Source organism: Agaricus bisporus, assembly GCF_000300575.1.
Source record: "Agaricus bisporus var. bisporus H97 unplaced genomic scaffold AGABI2scaffold_9, whole genome shotgun sequence".
Taxonomy (NCBI): Eukaryota; Fungi; Basidiomycota; class Agaricomycetes; order Agaricales; family Agaricaceae; genus Agaricus; species Agaricus bisporus.
Genome location: NW_006267372.1, coordinates 1,515,915 through 1,537,517, shown reverse-complemented (window position 1 = coordinate 1,537,517; position 21,603 = coordinate 1,515,915). Strand labels below are relative to the sequence as shown.

At 45.8% G+C, this 21,603-nt stretch overlaps 7 protein-coding genes across 7 annotated transcripts; 4 read left to right on the top strand and 3 right to left on the bottom strand.

Moving 5' to 3' along the window:
* Positions 1 to 4,520, bottom strand: AGABI2DRAFT_209178 (glycogen phosphorylase). Its single transcript, XM_006464062.1, has 33 exons — positions 4,323 to 4,520; positions 4,177 to 4,269; positions 4,047 to 4,118; positions 3,945 to 3,997; positions 3,790 to 3,891; positions 3,575 to 3,730; positions 3,434 to 3,517; positions 3,337 to 3,375; positions 3,063 to 3,276; positions 2,929 to 3,007; positions 2,886 to 2,890; positions 2,791 to 2,821; positions 2,660 to 2,739; positions 2,587 to 2,609; positions 2,414 to 2,539; positions 2,312 to 2,361; positions 2,232 to 2,256; positions 2,102 to 2,180; positions 2,005 to 2,049; positions 1,924 to 1,952; positions 1,810 to 1,874; positions 1,737 to 1,759; positions 1,434 to 1,690; positions 1,362 to 1,379; positions 1,281 to 1,313; positions 1,135 to 1,225; positions 1,064 to 1,080; positions 784 to 1,006; positions 681 to 728; positions 607 to 628; positions 428 to 556; positions 238 to 379; positions 1 to 180 (listed from the first exon to the last, which is right to left on the bottom strand). Exons 1-33 carry the CDS (start codon positions 4,393 to 4,395, stop codon positions 100 to 102), a joined length of 2,607 nt encoding a protein of 868 aa, XP_006464125.1. The 5' UTR covers positions 4,396 to 4,520; the 3' UTR covers positions 1 to 99.
* A 229-nt stretch (positions 4,521 to 4,749) lies between these two features.
* AGABI2DRAFT_194697 (hypothetical protein) lies at positions 4,750 to 6,276 on the bottom strand. Its single transcript, XM_006464061.1, has 7 exons — positions 6,170 to 6,276; positions 5,989 to 6,120; positions 5,700 to 5,933; positions 5,526 to 5,649; positions 5,287 to 5,472; positions 4,972 to 5,096; positions 4,750 to 4,916 (listed from the first exon to the last, which is right to left on the bottom strand). Exons 1-7 carry the CDS (start codon positions 6,209 to 6,211, stop codon positions 4,818 to 4,820), a joined length of 942 nt encoding a protein of 313 aa, XP_006464124.1. The 5' UTR covers positions 6,212 to 6,276; the 3' UTR covers positions 4,750 to 4,817.
* A 380-nt stretch (positions 6,277 to 6,656) lies between these two features.
* Positions 6,657 to 7,588, top strand: AGABI2DRAFT_194696 (hypothetical protein). Its single transcript, XM_006464060.1, has 3 exons — positions 6,657 to 7,044; positions 7,119 to 7,365; positions 7,421 to 7,588. Exons 1-3 carry the CDS (start codon positions 6,712 to 6,714, stop codon positions 7,498 to 7,500), a joined length of 660 nt encoding a protein of 219 aa, XP_006464123.1. The 5' UTR covers positions 6,657 to 6,711; the 3' UTR covers positions 7,501 to 7,588.
* A 4,793-nt stretch (positions 7,589 to 12,381) lies between these two features.
* Positions 12,382 to 14,661, top strand: AGABI2DRAFT_209169 (hypothetical protein; the record flags this gene model as incomplete). The annotated part of the gene is made up of 10 exons (XM_006464059.1): positions 12,382 to 12,499; positions 12,570 to 12,651; positions 12,701 to 12,858; positions 12,917 to 13,023; positions 13,077 to 13,284; positions 13,344 to 13,533; positions 13,598 to 13,807; positions 13,866 to 14,110; positions 14,167 to 14,516; positions 14,572 to 14,661. The coding sequence occupies 10 exons, from the start codon at positions 12,382 to 12,384 to the stop codon at positions 14,659 to 14,661; spliced, it is 1,758 nt and encodes a 585-aa protein (XP_006464122.1).
* Positions 14,662 to 15,605: 944 nt separating this feature from the next.
* AGABI2DRAFT_75013 (hypothetical protein) lies at positions 15,606 to 17,059 on the top strand (the record flags this gene model as incomplete). The annotated part of the gene is made up of 6 exons (XM_006464058.1): positions 15,606 to 15,768; positions 15,830 to 15,981; positions 16,034 to 16,114; positions 16,164 to 16,245; positions 16,296 to 16,381; positions 16,430 to 17,059. The coding sequence occupies 6 exons, from the start codon at positions 15,606 to 15,608 to the stop codon at positions 17,057 to 17,059; spliced, it is 1,194 nt and encodes a 397-aa protein (XP_006464121.1).
* A 784-nt stretch (positions 17,060 to 17,843) lies between these two features.
* AGABI2DRAFT_138289 (hypothetical protein) lies at positions 17,844 to 18,600 on the top strand. The gene is made up of 3 exons (XM_006464057.1): positions 17,844 to 18,016; positions 18,069 to 18,236; positions 18,289 to 18,600. The coding sequence occupies exons 1-2, from the start codon at positions 17,981 to 17,983 to the stop codon at positions 18,186 to 18,188; spliced, it is 156 nt and encodes a 51-aa protein (XP_006464120.1). The 5' UTR covers positions 17,844 to 17,980; the 3' UTR covers positions 18,189 to 18,236; positions 18,289 to 18,600.
* Positions 18,601 to 18,939: 339 nt separating this feature from the next.
* AGABI2DRAFT_74614 (hypothetical protein) lies at positions 18,940 to 19,923 on the bottom strand (the record flags this gene model as incomplete). Its single annotated transcript, XM_006464056.1, has 1 exon — positions 18,940 to 19,923. A coding segment is annotated over one exon (984 nt), but the record flags the coding sequence as incomplete, so codon positions are not given.
* Positions 19,924 to 21,603: the final 1,680 nt, after the last annotated feature.

Genomic DNA, 21,603 nt, shown 5'->3' with positions numbered 1-21,603 from the left:
CAAGACAGAAAGGAACTTTATTGTTTTAGATATAAGATGTAGATGATAATACAGCCAGAGGCAGAGCGATCGATTTTAGAAGATTTTCCTCAGGAATTTTTAGGAAACAGGGGTTTGCTCCAAATTCCAGTAGCTCTCTGCATATTCAAGAATTGCACGATCAGAACTGAACTTGCCCATCTAACAGTGCAGGTCTAAGCAAGCGAACTATGTGTTGATACAAACATGGAAACAGACCTTTGCAGTAGTCCTGATAGATTTCTTAATCCATTCATCACGATCAAGATACGCATCGTCAACCATAGCCAAGGCGGCGATGTATGAATCAAAATCATCAGTAAGGAGGTAATAATCTCCTTGACGGATAGTATTCAAGAGGCTGGACACTAATCAGGAACATATCAATGGATTGGATAGGAGTGCTCACGGTTCATATACACCACCGTCGCCGAACATGCCAGCCGAAACTTCGTTGAGGACCTTGGCGAGGGCAGGACATTTCTGCTCGATTGGGACGGGGTGATATGCGTGTTGATAACGAAGATCCTCAACAGCACTGAGCAAATATCGTCAGTTACGAATGGAAAGCTCATCGCTACTACTTACGGTGTCAAATGACCAAAGAAGACTATTAATGAAAGTGAACATCGAGAGACTAGATGTTGGGCAGCATTACTCACAAACGTTATTCTCGCCAACCTCTTCAGCGATCTCAATGTTTGCGCCATCTGAGTGTGATGTCAGAAAAAAGAAACGAGACAACATACTATATCTGATACCCACCAACAGTACCAAGAAGGAGACCTCCGTTCAAGCAGAACTTCATGTTCGAAGTACCCGAAGCTTCAGTCCCGGCAGTTGATATATGTTGGCTGATATCGGAGGCAGGAATCAAAACTTCTGCAAGAGATACAGAGTAGTCCGGCAGGAAGTAGAGCTGCAAGAAGTCTTTGGTATCGGCGTCGGCATTGATGACGCGGGCGACATTGACAATGAGACGAATGGTCTATAACAGCAAACTCGATTTGAAACCTCGAGATTTTGCGTTAGAAAAACTACATACGAGTTTGGCAATATAGTCTATAAAGTTATTGTCATGAGCACCATCATACTTAGAAACGTGCAGTTACTCACAAGCAGGGGCAGCCTTTCCAGCAAAGAATACGACTTTGCGGTTGCATTTACTCCTCTCGGCCGGAGTCATGCTCTTCAACGTGAGGTAGCGCTGTCCAGCAGCTATTAGCTACAACGTGAAAGTGTGCAGAACTGACGTAACGCACGTGGATAACACCGAGAATGTTGAGAGTTTGACGCTGCCGATAATCAGTATTCCAATTTCACCAGTACGATAAATACCATACCTTGTATTCATGCAAACGCTACGAAACACTGTTCAGCGGTCTGGAAGCCACAGGATTGTGAAATAATCGTACCTTGATTTGAACATCGAACATAGCGTCCGTTCGAACAGTCAGACCGAGAGTGGTCTGAACATGCCTAGCCAAACGCTCCTTGTTGCGCTGCTTGATAGCAGCCCATTGTTCTCTGAAATTCTTGTCTTCGGTGAAAGCAAGAAGACCTTCAAGCTTGGCCAAATCCTTCAACCAGACCTTCTTTTCAATCTTCAATGTCTTGGTAATTAGATCACTGAGTTCGTGGTTGCATTGATCGAGCCAGCGGCGCGGAGTGACTGAAGCAAAGTCAGCAAAAATATGGCTGCGCCCCACAATACACACCTCCGTTCGTGACGTTGCCGAACCTATCAGAAAATTAGAGCTTTGGAAGACGTAGAAACGATATTAAGCGTACTTGCTGACACCCTCGAACTCGACAAAGTCCTTGAGGATCGTGGTCCTCACCAATTCAGAATGGAGCTAATATGGTGTGAGCATAGCGCTTGAGCTTTATGAGATAATCGCGCACCTCAGCGACACCGTTCACCTTACGGCTACCTATAGATCTCCTCAGAAAATCGTGTCAAATACATAAACTATCATCACTTACCAATGCAGGCCAAGTGAGCCATTCTGACTTGTTTGGGATATCCCTCTGAAAGACGACTGTTAAATTTGCTGTCTTTCGAATACAGTCGAATATATACCTTCAATCAAGGACATTCTCGCGAGCCTGTCACGATCACCAGGGAACTTCTTTTCTACGGCTTGAAGGAAGTACATGTTCTGCACAAATTGGTCAGTCGTGATTACAAAGACAAAGATGACTAGGCTCACGATATCGTAGATGATTTGCAAGTGCCTAATGGCCATGAGTTGAGTAATGGAAAGAAGGTTTAGTTTGACGATAAATATACCTAGGAAGAACATGCTCGACCAAGGGAACAGCCCATTTCTCTAGAGCTTCCTGTGAAATTCATCAATGACCACTTCCCGACAAAATTCCAGGGAACACGCACGGGCAAGACAGTGTGGTTTGTGTAGAAGAAAGTGTTAGTAACAATTTGCCATGCTTGATTCCAAGAAAGCTCTTCCTCGTCGATGAGGATGCGCATCAATTCTGGAATGGCGAGTGTAGGGTGAGTCTATAAACGATTAGACGAGTCTAATTTCAACGCGTTGCTCTCCATACATCATTAAGCTGAATAGCAGCATCTAGACGGTTGTCAGAAACACTGAACCCAAACATCACATAATAAACATACAGTCAGGGAAATCAGTGATGGGTTTTCCGGTATTCTTGAATCTGCGAAGAATATCTGCCAAACTAGCAGCGGTCCAGAAGCTTCACAAAAATGTGAGAATATTATTCATATGAATGAAACGCGGGACAAACTATTGTTGCTTCAACCTCAGCTCCTTGCCGACTGTAGCTTCGTTAGCCAAATCAGTCTGATAAACCAAGTCAAGAATGCCTACAAGAACTGAAGAAAGAATGAACAATCAGGGAATAGGACATGAAATTTAAACTGACGTATGATCGTTGGGATACAAAACAGAAGTGATAGCCGCTGCGCTATTGGATGATTCGACGGCAGCCTCGTAGTTACCAGCTTCAGAAACAGTCAGACGAGGAACGATTGAAAATAATTGGAGATAAAAACTCACCATTGAACGAATTCAAATCAAACCCACGTTTGGGCTTGCTCTGCCAAAGTCGTAAATTGTTGGTGGTCTTGGTGTTGTAACCAGGAATCATGACATCATAAGCAACTGCCATGACTTCTTGACCTCCTGACCAGTTGGCACGGCCACTGCCGTCGCTCGAACGTTCGGCATGACCATAGAACCGCACTTCGTAAGTGACATCAAGACGAGGTAACTGATGATATGATCAGGCTTCAAGTCAATCAAAATCCGATTCGGAAAGGGTGAGTCGTACCTCCCAAGGATTCTGATGCTCTAGCCATGGATCAGGAGCCTAATTATGAGACAAATGAGGACCATGTATAGTTCGAATTGCAGCTCCTGATACACACCTCGAGTTGATTTCCCTCTGGAGAGATGAGCTGTTGGAAGATACCATATTGGTACCTTAAACCATAACCCCAAACTGGGATTTCCTGATATTTGAAATTAGATTAGTGGAGAGATCTCTATGAACACCTCCGATGCAGTACCTGAGACGCAGAAGAATCAAGGTAACAAGCTGCCAGACGGCCTAGCCCACCGTTACCAAGGGCAGCATCACGTTCTTTCTCAAGGAGATCTTCCATGTTGAAACCAAGTTTCTTGACACCCTCTTCGAACTCGCCCTTGAGACCAAGGTTAAGAAGCTGAAGTTCGAGCACATCAGAAAATGAGGTACAGAGACGGTTATGAGTGGTGAGTTTACCGCGTTATCAAGAGTTCTGCCCATAAGGAATTCCAAAGAAAGATAGTATGCACGCTTGGGATTTTTGCGTGTGTAGTTCAGTTGAGTCTCGTTCCAGTTGACCTGAAGCAACGACGTCAGAATTGCTGTAATGCTGTTCGTCCGCTTAGACCCACGAGAAGATCATCCCTGGCAGCGAGAGCAGCGGCCTCGTATGCACCAAAATCATCTGCTTTAGTCAGTTCCTCGTTGCAAAGCATCAGCTGAACGCAATCTACCAAGATTATAGGCCTGACGAGCAAGAGATGTCTGGGCGTGATTAACAAAACTCTTCGTAATATCGGAGACATCTATCCAGGTTTTTTGAGTTGTCTGTGAGATCGATTCAGGTTGATGCTTCAGACACACCTTTATCGACCCCACGCATGCCAGCTTTCCAAACCTCTTCTTCACCTTTGGGCCATTTCTCCTTACCAGTCACATCGACCTCAGGAAGGTAGCCTGTCAAGTACGGAATTAGCCCCGGATGATGACCTATTTGATGAAAGTCTCACCCGTGAGTGTACGAACGTGCCTCCTCGGCCGATGGGGTTTCCCAATGGACTTGGGGTCTATGGTAGAGGTCATCACTAGGATGAGGGTGGGGAGGAGAAAAAACTAAAGAACGAGATTTATGGTCCCTATTATATATGTCACAGACCAAACATGTGAAGCGATGGTGTGTTGTCCACGGCCGACGTCACGATCGTCATCCAACACCCGTTTCTGGGTTTATTTCCACATCCTATCCCAATCAAATTGAATTTCATTTTTCCTGTGTCAAATGTGCTGTTCCCATAGGGTTTCCACTTCAATTACCTCGGCAAGCAGAGTGAAAATGTGCGGTTGAAGGGATACGAGCGAGATGTCACTACGGTACCTGGGTTTACGGTTACATACCCGTAAAGCCCTGCACAATGGGCTCATCGCAGACCCCTTGAAGGAAAATAGGCAAAATACTATATACTACGCAGATATCTATTAGAGAACTACCTACATTATATTAAACCTTAGGAGTAGAATCCTCGGTCCCTGAGATATTGACGATGCTCTGTCGCATGGGCAGCTACTGCCTTGTCGACTGACGCTCGCCAAACCGGGGTCGCAAACTACATCATCCGTAACAGTAAGCTACATCCCTCGGAAACACGGACATAAACTTACGAAGGCAATCAGGTCGTAGAATCCATCGACGATGAAATTGTTCTTTGGAGTTGCTCCGCGAGTTGATGCTCGAAAAAGGTTGGTAATTAGATCGCCCGCTATGTGCGCCTGTCCTTTCACAACGCCTGGAAAGGAAAGTAGGGTCAGTATGAACCGCTCAGTTGCAATCCAATACTCGGTTGAGAGATATAATAATAAGTGGAATAATGCCTGAAAATGTCAGGGCAATATAACTGGGGTCGAATGTGGATCCGGCCCGCGGTAAAGCAAGGGGCTCATTAAACCCTCTAATCACCAAAAAGCCGGAATACATACCCTGGAATAATGCCGAGGCGGCCTGATCAGGGGTAGCACCAGCGTCTGTTTCTTCAATTTTCAGGGTTATCTTCGGTTTCGTCTTGTTCTCTTCTTCATATCCTGGAGTATACATGGTCGGTGGAAAGTAAATGTGGACATTAATTCCATATAAAATCAACTCCGAATGTAAGCTATCAGCCAACGCTGCAACATGTATTAGGCAATAACTCTTCGAACCTGAGCCTGGAGTAACTTACCTCGGAGAGCGTGTTTAGCGGGTGAATAAGATGCATATCCAATAATTGACATGAACCCTAAAGTGGACGAAACGAGAGTGATTTTCCCCTTTCTACCTTGCCTGACCATCTTTTTTGAGACCGCCTGTGGTCGATGTCAGTACATGGTATTGTCTCAAACTTATAAAGTCCTACCCAAGCAGTCCATGCCTGTATCCAATAACCATCGTTCATACCCTTGATCAAATCCTCGTCGGTCATTTCTACAAAGAACATGGGACGTGAAGCTCCTGCACACGTGAATGTAGCATCAGGTGTCTCTCCGTTGTATGGTTCACAGACGGCCTCGAGAGCGTCGGTCGAGGCTTTGGCAGTATCTAACGCGAATGAATACACGCGAAACTTCTGATTCGGCGTCTGTCTTTCGGCCTAGAATGCCTTAAGTCAGAATAGGAGGCACAACGTGGCAAGCAAATTACTGCACCTCAATCTCCTTCAAAGCTGCATCCAACTTTTTCTGTGAACGGGCAACGATGGAGATGTTTGCACCTTTTCGCGCGAGGATTTTCGCGAGGGAAAGTCCAAGCCCCGAACTGCCTCCCGTGATGTAACAATGCTACAGTGCCAAGTGAATTACAGGCGTGCATCATGAGCTGAAGACAAACCTGGCCATCAGGGTTCCATTTTGACGAGAAAAGGCCGAACATGATCTGATTAGTAGAAAGGAGTAGAAAGACTAGAAAGCAAGACAAGTACGCGGTGAATTGATGGCTGATGCCAAGCGAGGTCCGAGTATCGCACGCATCACAAGACTTGATATTTAAAGCAAACCCACTGCCACATGCTCAGACAGCTCGAGCGCCCTTCTGTTTCTCGGAACCACACAAAACAATTACCAAGTTGACTTGAGGCATCATTTCAGAATATCCGAAGTCGATATACAATTTGTGGAGCGACATTTCCCTTCTGCCAACATAGGATCAATAAATTCCTCCGAGAACAAATTTCAGGCTGACAGGACTGTCTCATGACTCTTTACTGAGGTACTTGTTACCGTTCCCAAGCGCATTCACGACTTCTAAACGCCTATGTCTCGCTGTTCGGTCGGAAAATCAGTGCCATGAAATGGCTACTGTTATGCAACTGGATTTCCCCGGAGAAAGGTATAAAATCATGCTCCTCTCATCCTTGAAAAGCCAGAACAAACATGAAAGTTTTATCTCTCGCCGCTCTTGCATTTCTCTCCCAGAGCGTTTCGGCTCACTACATCTGGAACAACCTCATCTATGGCAGTGGATCAACCAGAGCTGCTATCCGAATGCCTGTCAGCAATTCCCCCGTCGAAAATGTATCTTCCCTCGATATTCGTTGCAATGCCAACCCAGGCCAAGCTTCAGAAACAGTTTCAGTAGCTGCTGGATCCACTATCGGATTCGACCTCGACAACACTATCTACCACCAAGGTCCCGCCGCTATGTACCTCGGCAAAGCTCCTGGTTCGGTCGCAAGTTGGGACGGTTCCGGTAACGCCTGGTTCAAGGTTCGTTATTTTTCCCTTTTCACTATTGTAAATATGCTGCAGGTTATTGAATTCCTCGTGTCCGTGTTTTACAGATTGCTGAATGGGGCGCCACTTTCAACCCCTTCCAGTTCACGGATTACAACCTGAACCGGTTGACGACAACTATCCCGGCAAACACTCCACCAGGAGAATACCTTGTTCGTATCGAACAAGTCGGTTTGCACGTTGCTGGGGCTCCGCAATTCTACATTTCTTGTGCGCAGATTAAAGTCACAGGTAATGGTAGTGGAAACCCAGCCAAAGTCGCTATTCCAGGCTCTGGATATGCTACAGCCGGTGGTCAGTGTTTACATTTACGATCGTTTGCGACTCGTCCTCAAACTTTTACTGGTAGACCCTGGCTTGACCGTCAATATCTACTACCCCATTCCTACTTCCTACACCGTCCCTGGACCGAGACCTTGGAGGGGGTGAATTTAGCTCAACCAAATCGTAGTACCTATCTGTTTGTAAACCAAGGTGACATAAAACAGCAGGTGAATTATACTGCAAATGCCTCTAGGAAAATTACCGCGGTGGTACATAAGAATTAGGACGCCCGGTCGCTTCCTCTTTACAACCGGAACAGCCTCACACGTTTTTCGGAATAACATCCTGCTTTCCTCCGACCGACACCTTTACATCTTGCCAGAAAGATCCGACAAAACTTCGCCCTCGTCACGAGGTAGCGACGGCACTATGACATATATTAATCCTTGCTCGCTTATCTGAAGTAAACTCTCCCTGACGGATGCTCCTTAATGTTTCATGATATTGACAGCGAGTTCTTAACCTTGCTCGGTCTTTGGTCGCCCATCCCCGAACCATACTAAAACGTTGTTCAAAGCACCTCACCGGAGATCGGACAGCTGTCGAGCGTCACGAATTGTCTGCTAAAGAGTATAGATGACACTGTCTAGAAAAGACCCGAGTAACAAACCCGCACAAATTTTCAAATCATGCCATGATGCCTGTGGTGAAGTCAGGTAGTTCAGTAGCGTTCCCGCCTTTTGGGACCTTATTGGTGAGCTGGTAACGTGGAACTGTCGAAAGTCACCGATGGCGGTTTTTTCTTGGGGGAGCTGTCCCTCAGAAATGACGGAATTATGAATGTAGCTAACGAGCATGGGGTAACGGTGAGGAGGGGCGATCGTCCTCCGCGACTTTCGGCATTTTTAGTCTCAGGCTCGCCGAGTCGCTTGGGTGTCTGAACGTACACTTCATCGTCCTACTAATCAAGTGCGTAGGATGAAGCAAAACAGAATGCGTACTTCAAGTATTAGTTGTTGGAAGAAAATGAGAGAGAGAGGGAAAGCTTGTTCACCTGCATGATTGTGTCATGCATTTGGTGTAAGCTGTCGCTCTTCTTTAGTGAACTCACTAACGTAATGTCGATTATACCAGCACCTTTGTAGGGAGAGAACGCTGAAATTAGGAAACCCGATGCTAGGAATGAATAGGAACCGTTTAGACGTTGTACGAAGAAGCAGTGGTGGATAGTCTGAACACCGACAAAATCGGGTGGAGATGTGATACTCCAAGTTTTTCAGGATGACCAACTCAGGGACCTCGCTAGTGCGTTGGTGTGAGGAAACGTTCAACATATTGCCTTGAGGTTAGCGAGTTTTATGTAGCGCCAGTCAAACAGTAGAAGGGTACCAAACTCAGGTGCACAAAAGACTTTGTAACGTCCTTAGCCCAATATATCGCCCATTATTATCGTGCACAGTCCGTCGGAGAAGCAAATTTCCGCCGTGTCTTCGACAGTTTCAAGTTGTGAAAGAATTATTAATGACGGCCTATCAAACAATGACGACCCAGTATCGGGGGGATTTTGTAGCCAGCACCGGGTACAAATAGTGGTTAAGCTCCCAGGCAAAGCAGGAAAGGTCTCGTCATAGAAGTGTCATAGTAGAAGTGTGTGCCGGGCAAGCCTCGGGGAATGATAAGTATGTAGTTCCCACGTCAAATTAATTCAGTGATCAATTGATCAATTGATCATGCATGCATGATTCATCACATGAACCATGGAACTTGTCTACTTCTTGTAAGTCCGATCCCCGTTTCCTCCACGTTTGTCCCGAGAAGTGGCGTGGATCCGGGTACCAGAAACGTGCAGATCCCGGTATCGCGCTGGTGCCTGGTGCAAGTAAACTTGTTCTGATCAGATTTTGTTCGCCGCTATGAAAAGGTAGATAGTCATATTTCAACTAAGTCCGAAAAGTTCATGAATTGCCATTAATCATGTTCTTCTGCGTGATTTATGTCGGCTAATTAACCTTCATAACATTATTGCATCAAACCTGCCGCCATTTCGGTGACTCACTAGTTCTTCATGCATTTTTTATATAAATGATATGACAATAGCGGTATAGAGTGATACTCAAAATATACTGTTCGTCGGAGACAGGAAATCGGTCTGAACACTTCAACACGGATCTCCGCGTCGGAAGTTTTATGCTCCTGCTTCCAAGGCCCCAGGGAATTGACAGAATTCCATTCTCCTAGAAGAATCATATTAAGCTATTCATCATTCATGTTTCGCCAGGGAAAACGGCGGAAGGAGTGATTCGAATTGAATAAGGTTACTCGAACACCCCAGATTCGATAAGCCAGACCATCTTCTGTATGTTCTGATTATACGAGCCTAAACTCAAACGTTTCTTGAAGCCCTTGAAGAGAGAAGAGAACGGTAATTCATCATGCATCAACTGTGGCGTGGAATCAGTGGATCGCCTGAACCCGAAAAAGCCCGTATCATCAGCATTCGTATAGTAATTGTGATGCTCCAAATTTATTACATGTAATCATATGTATGACAAGGGCAGTATGGAGTGATAGTCGGGACCTGCGAATTGGTATTATTCCAACAACGAGACTGTCTAATACAGAGGCTTCTCAACCTCTTCTTTGATCTCATACAGCTGGGTGTTAGGGTGGGCGGCAAAGCCACGAGTAATACCTTTCATAGTTAATAGAGGATGTTAATACCTAGTATCTATTGGCAAGTGGCGTACCCTCTTACTACTTGGTCTTTGAATCATGTTCCAAAACATGTTTGTCGTCTTTCGCCCCTCGCAAGATTGTTCTGCCTGTTCGCATTTGCCAGTGATACATGCCAGTGGGAAGAAATACCATCATCTAAAGAAAGCGATACAAAATTTCCGCACAAACCCCAGACAAGTATGATAAATTTGCGAATGAGGTTCTTCATTCAATGAAGAACCACAAAGATGACACATGAATCGATGAACACGGCATTAATCATGTCCGTGGTTGTTGGCTGTACACATGCATCACCACCGTATCAATTCGCCACAAAAGAATCCACTTCTTTTCGGCCTTGAAGTTTCCTAATAAACTAAAAAATATTTTTGTCAAATCCCAAGACCTGGCATCTTCTCATGTACTCTCATGTAGAGCTCGGATTCTTATCAGACCCCCAGCCAATCAGCGAGCTCGACACTCTCGCCGCAACCCTGTGAAAAAAGCTGACCGTACTTCCCAGAAACCTGCGCAAGGCCTTGCTTCTTCTTTTTGATACACATCTTATTGTACCGATTCACGGCAAGACTCAATCGATTTCATGTGCATCATGTGGCCCTTGCGAAATTCATTCCTTCGTGCAACCATGCCTTGGACAAGTGCGTATCTGGGTCAACGAATTTTGACTCTGCAGCAAAGAAGTATTTTAAAGTAAGTATGATTAAGTCCGCGAATCATGGGAAAATCATGATAGAGACAATCCGAAGGGCGCTCTTCGGGGTCTATTCCTGATATCATTTACTGTCCCATGAGTAGTATAATGCGGGCTCGCTCGGCTTCGTAGGGCTTGGGCTTCGGAAACAAATGAGCCGGGCTTTATCTATAGGGGTACTTGGGCCGGGCTTGTTACAGAACAAATCGCTTTATTCACGTTCTCCTAAAAGTACCGCAGTCATCTATTCAACAACGTCATTTATTTCCGCCGCCAGTAACAATCGTGACTGGGGATTTATGAGGATAATTTCCCAACAATCTTCTTTACCTTCGAACAGCGGTTTGGAGAGGGAGGAGAGGCTGAAAGCCCGCGTGGTCAAACAGGCTTTCCTATTGCCCTCGGCAAGTCGGAGCTCCAATCACATATCAGATCGGCACGGACAACCTTGTAATGAGTGTCGGCATCGTCAGCATTTCCGGCACTTTCGTACTCGTTGATGTCGCTCTGCAGTTTTAGGACCCTCCTTTTTATAGACGCGACCGACTGCGCCAGCTGCAATCAGCACCATTTATTCAAATTCTGCTCAAACAGAGAGCCACAGGGACTTTATCACAAGCCGAAGCTTCGTGGGAATGCCTTGCTTTGCCGGCTCGGCTCGGCTCGGGATTAGCTTGAAGTCCGGGCACAAGCTCGCGTCAAATCTGGGTTCTCTCTCCATCCTCACCCCATTTTTCCCAATCTCGGCTGTGAATCTGAAAAAGTGGCCAACTTGACAAAGATGATAACCGTCTCCTATATCAAAGAAGTTAAAGACCGTATGAGCCGGACTTTAGAGGGTATGAACGACTTGTTCCCCGTATGACGTATCCTTTATTCTTAAAGATACTTCTGATGACAACTGCACAAAGAACGCCTAACCTTGTTCGGAAATCTACATTACTTCACCGTGGCGAAATCCGCGGAAGTTCCTCCTATTTCGTCAGACTGCCAGGAGAAGATTAGGGTTTTAACGGAACTATGATCCATTTATTAACTGCAGCTGGACGACTGGAGATATTTTACCATTCACTAGGAGCGTGCGACTGCAAAAACAAGTGATTGTCCTGGATTGTCTGGTAATGTAAAATGGTCTTCTAAAATGATATATTTTCCTACATGACGGGAATTAATGAGCTTGAAGTGACCAAAGGGTGATTCATCAGCAAGGAGATCTGGGACTTTTGCATCGCGTAATTATTCACCGAAACAATCTGCCGCGGGTACTTTGGATTACCGAACGCCATCGCGAATGAATCGGTCAATAATAGGCTGATAATAGGTGCCCGAGATTCAGGTTGAGATAGTGTGGGAGAAGACGGCGAGTTATTTTGAACGTACTCCTCTGACGCCTGCTGAAAATCAATACCTTCTTTTCAATCGTATCTACAGAAGATTGCCATTCTTAGGACATGAAGACGTTCACAGGAATCAACGCCACCCGACTCCGAGTCGGAAACCCATGATTATTACCTTCCAAAAGACAAAAAACCTTAGCGGCTTCAAGTTGGCAGAACGGTATTTGTCCGGTATATAAGATGCTGGAGAGTCCCCATATTAACAGAACCAACATTCCAATCATGCCCACGTTTACTGGTTTGCTGATATTATCTATTTTCGTCACTTCTGGATTATGCGCTGTGTATCAGCAGCTCAGTGACCTGAAACAAGATCGATTTGATTTTGTGGTTGTAGGAGGTTAGTACAACCCTGAAATTCACTTCCCCCTCATCACGGTCATTATCTGACGTTTTTGCTTGCTCTTCAGGAGGAACGGCGGGGGCCGTCGTGGCTAGCCGACTTTCTGAAGTGGAAAATTTCCAAGTCTTAGTTATTGAAGCAGGCCCTAGGTGATGCCCCGATCTCAAGTTACTTAGTCCTCAACTGATACCTGACTAGCAACGAAGGCGTCCTAAATTCTCAAGTTCCGCTTTTGGCCTTTGATATACAGCATACTCCCTATGATTGGAATTTCACGACAACGCCTCAAAAGTTTGCTAACGGTCGGACAGTGTCGTATTCCCGTGGATTCATGCTTGGCGGTACTAGTAGCACCGGTGGGTATCTGACCGTTTTGTATTTGCTTTGAAGCTGAATGCGCTGCTTCGTCGACAGATTTGATGGTCTTTACACGTGGAACTACGGATGATTATGACAGATGGGCGCGTGTTACAGGTGATCCGGGCTGGTCATGGGACCAAATGTTCCCTTATTTTATAAAGGTATGTGTTGGACCTTTCCCCTAGCTCGGGACGTATACTTGATTGCCGAGCAGAATGAGCGTTTCATGCCACCCACAGATGGCCGGAATATAACCGGGGAATATGACCCGACCATTCATGGTTATGACGGGATGACGCGTGTCTCTCTAGTCAACGAAGTTCAGAATCCATTTGAGAGTAATGTTTTCGCTGCTGCAGATGAACTTGGAGGTAATTTTCAATTTAATCTTGATATGAATAACGGGACACTCCTTGGTACCGGTATGTGTTTCGAGCAATCATATGATTGTGCATTGAACTAACTTAGTTTTTTTGTATAGCGTGGGTGCAAGGCACGAATGGTGGTGGAGAGAGGAGCAGTTCAGCTACGGCATATCTAACACGCCAGATACTTGGGCGGAAAAACCTCCACGTTCTACTAAATACTAGAACAACCCGAATTCAACGGTCTAAAACTTCAAGCTCTGATGGTCCAGAGTTCGATAAAGTTGAAGTGGTTGGTAATGGTTGGTCGCAAATATTCGCCTGAATGTGCATCGTTCGGCTGACTTAGTAACTTTTGATTAGACGGCAGGCCGCGTCTCTTCCGAGCTACTAAAGAAGTTATACTTTCAGCGGGCTCGATTGGCTCACCGCATATACTTTTCCATTCCGGAATTGGAGATGCTCAGGAGCTAGAGTCAGTCGGAATCAAACCTCGTGTCAATTTGCCGAGTCTCGGGAAGAATCTAACAGACCATCCCTTCCTTCTGATGGTCTTTGAAGCCAATACTACTGAACCGAAGTGAGTTCTTACTAGTCGTTTTAATTGCTCTTGTAGCTGACTATACATCAATTACAAGCATTTTCGCTAACTCAACACTCCTTGCAGAGGCGTTTGAAGAGTGGAATAGTTCAAGAACAGGTCCGTTGGCGAATATCCCGTCCGCCAATATCATATATGGTCGACTCCCAACAAATCTGCCATTCGATGATCCCAGCCCGGGACCTAACACTGGTCATTGGGAACTGGTACTATCCCTGAACAGAAGACCTACAGCTACGCCTCAGGTTATAGCAGCAATTTCTATAGTCAGTCCAACCTCTCGTGCGTAAATCATTATCTTCGTCGATGAGATTAGATGCTCAATAATCCATACCCAGGTGGGACGCTTACGATCAACTCCTCTGACCCATTTGACTCTCCTCTCATCGATCCAGCATTCTTTGCAACTCCGGGAGACATTGCAATCGCGCGTGACGCAGTAAGAAACGTCCGCAAGTTTTTTGCTGCTAAGTCATGGGAAGGGTACATAACATCCGAAACACCGCCATCAGCAGGCGCTGATTCAGACGATGAACTTGACGCTTTCATCAGCGGTAATTTCACAACTACTTGGCACCCAGGTTGTACGGCGATGATGTCACCTAAAGGAGCAGACTACGGAGTTGTGGATCCGGACTTGAAAGTGAAGGGAATACGAGGACTGAGAATTGTTGATGCGTCTGTAATGGTGAGTCTGAGTACATTCTCTCCCATTCGAGTATGACTGATAATTCCATCGGAAGCCTTTTCTCATCTCTGGCCATCTGCTGGCAGGGATATATGCGATTGGAGAGCGTGCTGCGGACATGATTAAACAAGATTGGATGAGTTGAAGCGTCACCGGATATGTCAAAGGAAAATCGATGATAGAAGATTTAGATTATAAATTAAATTTGGATTCACACAGGGGGCTGTCGAACTTTACTATGTGGGAGTCTTAAGTTTCTCTGTGGTAAAAGCTAGTCTTACATGTTCACTATACTCCTGATACAAGCGGGTAACGGTATTTGCGCTGATATCAATATCTCGCGATCGTGTTTGATGATAAAAACTGAGTATACGGTTTGGATGAGTGTTCTTTAGGCCTTTCGAATGGGGTTGACGGTTGACATTACTTATAAATAGTCTGTATGGGATCTTCAATGAAACGTGGTGTTCCTGAAGGCCAGAAAAGTGAGAAAACACGGGCACAGGACCTGCCGCCAGGCATGGTGAGACAGGAGTTTGTGAAGAATTACCAATTGACGGAACGAAGGCAGCGAACACCGTCAAACTACTCACTGACAATGACCAATTATAAGGAAAGATGTTTAAACGTTTAAACGTTTACACGGCGGACAAAACAACTGTCAATTGATAGGTTAGGGTTAACTGTCAACTGATCTGTCAATTGCAAATTCAGCTATTGTCACATGTGACAGATGTTGTTACGGTGTTACCCCCTAAGTTTCGTCTACATAGTAATGTAGTCATGTTCACATATGCATCATGATGCGCAGTACATCTCGAACCAGAGCGTGACACGCAAGCAATTTAGCGTGACACTCGAGTGACAACTAATCAACTGACAAATCAATTGACAGCAAACCCCGGCCAATCAATTGACAGTTGTTTTGTCCGCCGTGTTATGCACTGTTATGGTTTATCTGATAAGATTAAGTTTATTGTTTTTGATGGCATCCCGCGGGCCCAAATATCCGCATACGAATTCTCTCCCTGCTACTATTACCCCCTGCTAGAGGCATAATTCTCTAAATTATTCTCATTGAAATCTGCAATGTCAACACAAATAATAACCTCGCGACCTAGTATTTTAGCTGTGAACGAGCTCATTTTACGGAACCTGCGAGCCGTCATCCGAACCGTGCCAGCGATTACCAAGTGGCTTGCTATTCTATTATTCCTCATCAATTTCAGGTCATGGCCGTTAATGTGGCATTGTGAGTTACTTTTCTCGCCATCCTCGCCTGGACTGATGCCAGACATACTTCCGACCCCTAGTCCGCGTTTTCAAACCTGTCCTGCTGATTCAGGCTAGACTCCAACTTTTGAAGTGGAGAACTATGCTTTTGTCCAAGGAAGCTCAGGATAAGCGTGTTGATAGGTGGTTGGATGAAAATTTAACACCGATTGGTGAAGATCCTCTTGAAATGGTTACCGTGTGCAAGATGAGAGCGAGTAAGTCACCTGTTAATACTTTTGTAGCGATACTTACCCGCAAATGGCTTTGTAGCCATTGATGAATGCGATTACAATGGCCATTTGAGTAATTCTAGCTATGCCAAAGTACGCGCATGACAACGCGTATTGAACCTGTCGCTAAGATTCGCGTTAGACACTTGACAATGCTCGGTTCGAAACGGCTCTTGCGATGTTCCCGAGATTCTTCGGCTATGGAGGAAGGGTAGCTCTTGGAGGTATGTCCCATCTGGTTCGTTTCAAGGCTTGAGTCACTGATGGTGTTCAGGTACCCATTTCACGTACCTTCGCGAGATACCCATGCTAGCCCAATACGAAGTAAGGACAACGGTGGCTGCCTGGAATCAGAAATGGGTGCGAATCATACTGCATAAATTCCGCCCTAAATTGAATATGTGTCAGCTCTTTATTGTTCACAGATTCGTCAGTAAACCGAAAAGCAAAAAATCGAAGAAAGATGTAGATTCGCGAGCGAAGCAGACCAAGACTCCTGGCGAGCCAATCAGCAATACCATTATGCCAGCCATTGCGACGCCACTGGATGCCATGAACACACCATTCTCTTCAACGCCCGTCAATGCTTCCACTCAAGAGACGTCCGCCGCACTCAAAGCGGCAGCAGCGAGTCTTGCCTCCAGTAAAGAACCGGATGGTGCCACACTCCATACCATTGCCGTCTCAGAAGTCTGTTTCAAAATCGGTCGAATCACTGTTCCTCCATCACTAGTTCTCGCAACCCATGGTTTCAGTGCACCTCCATCCGAATTTAGTTCATCACTTCCATCATATTCTATAACGCATCCTCCCCCTCACTGGGCAAAAGTTAAAGCTTTGCTATCACTTCCCTTTGGCGGGAGTCCGAAAACGTTAAGGACGTTTTTGTCTGGTGGATGGAGAGATATACCAGAGAGTGATAGATGGTGGGATCAAGCTTTGTCTGGTGTCGTGGAACAGAAAAGGAAGGCAAGATTGGAAGTTGTTAGTGGACTTAGATCCGGGATGGAGGGTGCGCAGGCTTTGACCTCGATGTAATGAACTTCTTAGCCGAAGAAGTAACTACTAGACTTTCCATCTATTAAATCGCCGGCGCGCTTCCTAGAAGTTTTTATAGTTTTTATAGCTAAACTTATTTGCTACGCTACTTCACAGGCTTGACAAAGCTGCGGTCGCCCCATCGTCGAGTTAGGTCGCAAAAGTTGAGTCGCCTCTTGCCAGAAGAAATATAATATGGAAGATTTGGCGTTGTCAGTACGATTCTAGCATCACAGTCCTCAAGATCACTTGGTGTCAATCTCTGGGGGCAGCTAATTATAACGTACATCTCCACAGATTATAGAAGGCCCCGCAATCATACTGTCAATGGTCTATGCTAATTCTAGTCTAGGTTTGTCGCCGATTGTTTAAAACTGTCTCCTAGATTGCTGCCAAGCTCTCTCAATCGTTGTAAAGCTAAGTCTTTATAATGCCGACGTTGAAGTGATGTGCATCAGAGTCGAAATTGAACGCAAAGCACTTTCTCGACCGACTTGTAAGCTCACTCCCTCGCTTTCCTAGAGTCATTCTTTGATTGACAGATATTTCATGCGTGCAACGCGCCTTGAAATATATGAAACCTGCTTCAAACATTCATTTAACGCATGCTAGCTGGTGAGAATCTGATACTGCAGAACGATGGTGATATCAGGTCATACATTACACGGAGCTTTATAAATTTCTACAATCCTCCTTAATATAATACTCAAACCAGTATGTCCACTCCGACACGCCATCGTCTGGATCAATGAATTGAAATTCTGCAAAAGAACCGGAAGTTGAAGTGAACAAAATCGAGACGACGTGGTCCGGAGATCGGCTTTTCAAAGTATCAAAATGCTGTTCCAATCGTTTACGGCAGAAATCGCAGGCAGAAAGGAGAGGCAAGCTTTCCATATGGAATTCGGTTGCCCAGTCCTCATGCTTGCCTTCGCCCCAGCTGCCTTCTCGATAATGCTGCACAGCATCGATTTATTAAAATTGTAGCGGACATAAGTATAGGACTTACTTCGCAAGATGGGTTCCATGGATCAGAGGGGTTTGTTGCACTTGCAGTGGGACGACGGAACTGCAATCGGGCCGGCGTCTGGTGCGCGATATCGTTAAAATGGAACAGTTTGACGGGTAGCTGGTTCAATATGCCATGCTTTATGAACTCATGGCGTCTAGATCTCTCCTAATCACAGTTTTAGCATCTCGACAGCATAAGAATAGAAGAGAAAACTTGCAAACACCACATTTTGCAGCTCCCGATATGGAAAATGATGCATAATATAACAATCAAACTGAGATGTTACGAGGCGGATGCAGAATTCAGTACAGAAGGCCGGCTCTCCTTTTCTGATCCCCTCTACAGCAGTTGCGACGGCCAATTTATACAATTCCAACCTCATCATGTGGTTAGGCCAGTTGGTTTCCTCACCAAAAGGCCAGCTAAGCCAAATATTGGCCCCAGTGCCCGAGCCGGGCGTTAAAAATCCTACCTGTGAAGAAACGGGACCGCGAATGAACAAATTTGTATCACCAACATCAATGCCACCAGGAATCGGCCCGAGGATTCTTAATGTACATTCAACACCGAGTTGGTAAGCTTCGTGTTCGATATCGTAGGAAAACCCAGACCGGGTAAAGTCAGATATGTAGTCGATGAATGATTTATGAAAAGACCCGAGCATCCTCCGATCAGCCTCGTTGCGTGGAGGGGCATCCAAAACAGACAGTAGATGACGAATAGCAGCATAAGCGTCGTCGCACGTCATACCCAACCAATTACAAAACACGAGGAAGTTGTAATCCGGGTCATCAGGACGCCGAAACTCCTTTCCCGGATTCAAAATCAATCCCAACAAGATTCTTCGTGTGTTTACCATGATTCTGCCCGGAACCTTGGAGAGGATCTGAGCATACAACACATCAAGTCGTGCCATTGGGTGCTCGTCTCGAGAGACATTGGGTAGTGGGTGAGCATCAATGACCTTGAGTACATCATTAAGCTGTGATGTCGGGTTTCCAAACGTACGGTCGCCAACGTATTTGATAACTGTATCGGCGTACACAAACAGCCCACCCGAAGCATTAGCTAGTATCCATAAATCCTGCTCTAGAGGCCACTGCAACTGGGGATTGAGAGAAAATTCATACTGAATCCTTGTCAACTCGTCACGAAGGTATTTTTCAACATCCTCACGAGCTTCATCGGAGTCCACCAAAATTTCCTCCTTCTCGTAGACTGCTTTCACAGTGTCTTGGGCAAAGAAGGATGTGATGTGAGGTTCCGGGCGACTCGCAATGAGCCATACAATGGGCGAGGATGGATATGTGGAGCAGTAGTTGGAAATGAGCTGGAGAAGCTCGCGCTGGGTGTGCGACTTGTCACATTCATCAAGACCATCGATGATGATCAAGACGCGACGAACAGGGTCGAGTAGGGACTGGTGGGTGAAAGGTTCGATAACAAACTTCTTAAACTGCACGGCCAGTGACGATTGAAGAAGGGATGGTTTACGAGTAATCTCATACTCGATGAGTGTGCGATAAGGCTCGCAGCTGGCAGCGAGCTGATAAGCAAATGTTATAACGGCTTTAGCTCCATCATTGCGACCGTTTATAGAAAAGAAGATTGAAGCACCAGGGGCCTCGGAGGAAAAAGATGAATCGGCGACGCTCTGCATGATGGCCGACTTTCCGACTCCAGCTTTACCAACTACCCAGCGCATCTTTTTCGTGCCAATTGCATTGGCAATAAACTCTAGGCATCGAGCTAAGACGGCCAAGCGGGTTCCAGGATGGCATCGCGGAGGTGGATCACGAGTGGAAGAATCGAAGGCTGCCCCAGGTATGGTTTTCTCTAGGAGCTCTGCCATGACTAGGCTGCGTCAATAAGGTGAGACGTAAGGTAATTGGCTCTTACATCTGTTCGAGCTATTGACATTATAATGGACTGGGAGAAAGTAGTCAACGTTAATCTGAAGTGAAGCCTGGTATGTAATAGAAATGTTTCTCACCGTAATTCCCGTCCCCTTGAACAGATACGTTCCTTGATTCATGAGCGTTCCAAGTAAAATTGAGCGTGCCTGAATTTCCATCCTGCGGTTGATGAAGTGGAAATGGCTATGAACGTTTCAGCGGCTTTCACTGGTAGGTTAATTCGAGGAATCTCACGATCGGTGGTTGAGATTGTGAATGAGTCGCAGGTGACGGCTGTGCTACATCCAATAATTGAACTTGATGCTGAAATGGATCAGAGTCCGTGGTTTGGGAAGGAGGCGCGGGATTTATAGGCGGCGTAGCAACCGAACTTTGTGGGTCGAGAATTTGGGGTTTAACTAACGAGGTGATTGCTTGCGAGTCGTGCGTTAGTTGGCCAGCGGAATCATTCGGTACAGTTTGAACAGAGACAGCGGAACTGCCTTGAGCTGATCGACGATAAGCATTGGATCAGAGAACCAATTGAAACACTGATACCTTGCTGCGATCTACCAAGTTCCGGGGAGGGATGAGAGGATGAAGAGATGTTGACTCCATTGCTGGAGTTTGACTTTGGTGAACGTAAACGTCGAAATTGCAAGAATCGAGGGATATGCAGCGAGCCTTTGTGCATCTGATCACTGTGGATAAGATGACAGAATGCAACGTGTCAGAGAACGCCCATTTCAAGCGTCCACAGCATCAAGACGCCCATGAGTTCCTGAATCATTTGTTGAACATCGTCCAACTAAAGAATAGCTCCGGACACGGAGCACGTCGCGCATTACAGCCCCAGTTGGAAAGGGTAGAACCCAATAGCGGCCAGCTGCGGCCCCGTTATAAGTGTTGCCGAACGGGATTTGATCCGGTAGAGCAGGGTCAACTTCTAGATTCGTGAGCATTGTTAAACACTACAGTAGAATTCACGGATTTGGAGACTGGAGTGTTAGGCGTTGTCACGAATACCACTCAATCCACCAACAGCACCAGGGACGAAATTGAGCCACAAATCCTATGATTGACTTGTAAGATTATGACTCTCGCTTCCAGGCTCTGAGTTTAAAGTAACCGAACAATTGGTAGATAGTTCAAGCACGCAACACTTTGCCACAATGGTGATATCAAATCATATACTACTACACGGCGCTCCCTAATCTTCTACGTTCCTCTTCTAGAATATAATACACAAGCCGGTACGTCCACTCCGACACACCATCATCTGGATCAATGAACCGAAATTCCACAAAAGATTTGTCAGTAGACGTGAAGAGAAACGTGGCAAGGAGGTCCTGAAATCGAGTTTTACAATCATCTAGCTGTCGTTCCAACCGTTGAAGGCAGAAATCACAGCTGTCAAAGACACCTCCGGTCCTGAAGTCGGTGTTCCAATCGTCATCCTTGCCTTCTCCCCAATCGCCTACTCGACTATGCTGAATAGCGCTGATTTGTATAGTTTGTTGCAGCCATAAATATTTCGCTCACCTTACAACCTGGGTTCCACGGATCGGATAGATTTTCCATTGTTGCGGTGGGACGACAGACACGTAATCTGGTATACCATGGTATGATGTGGGTAA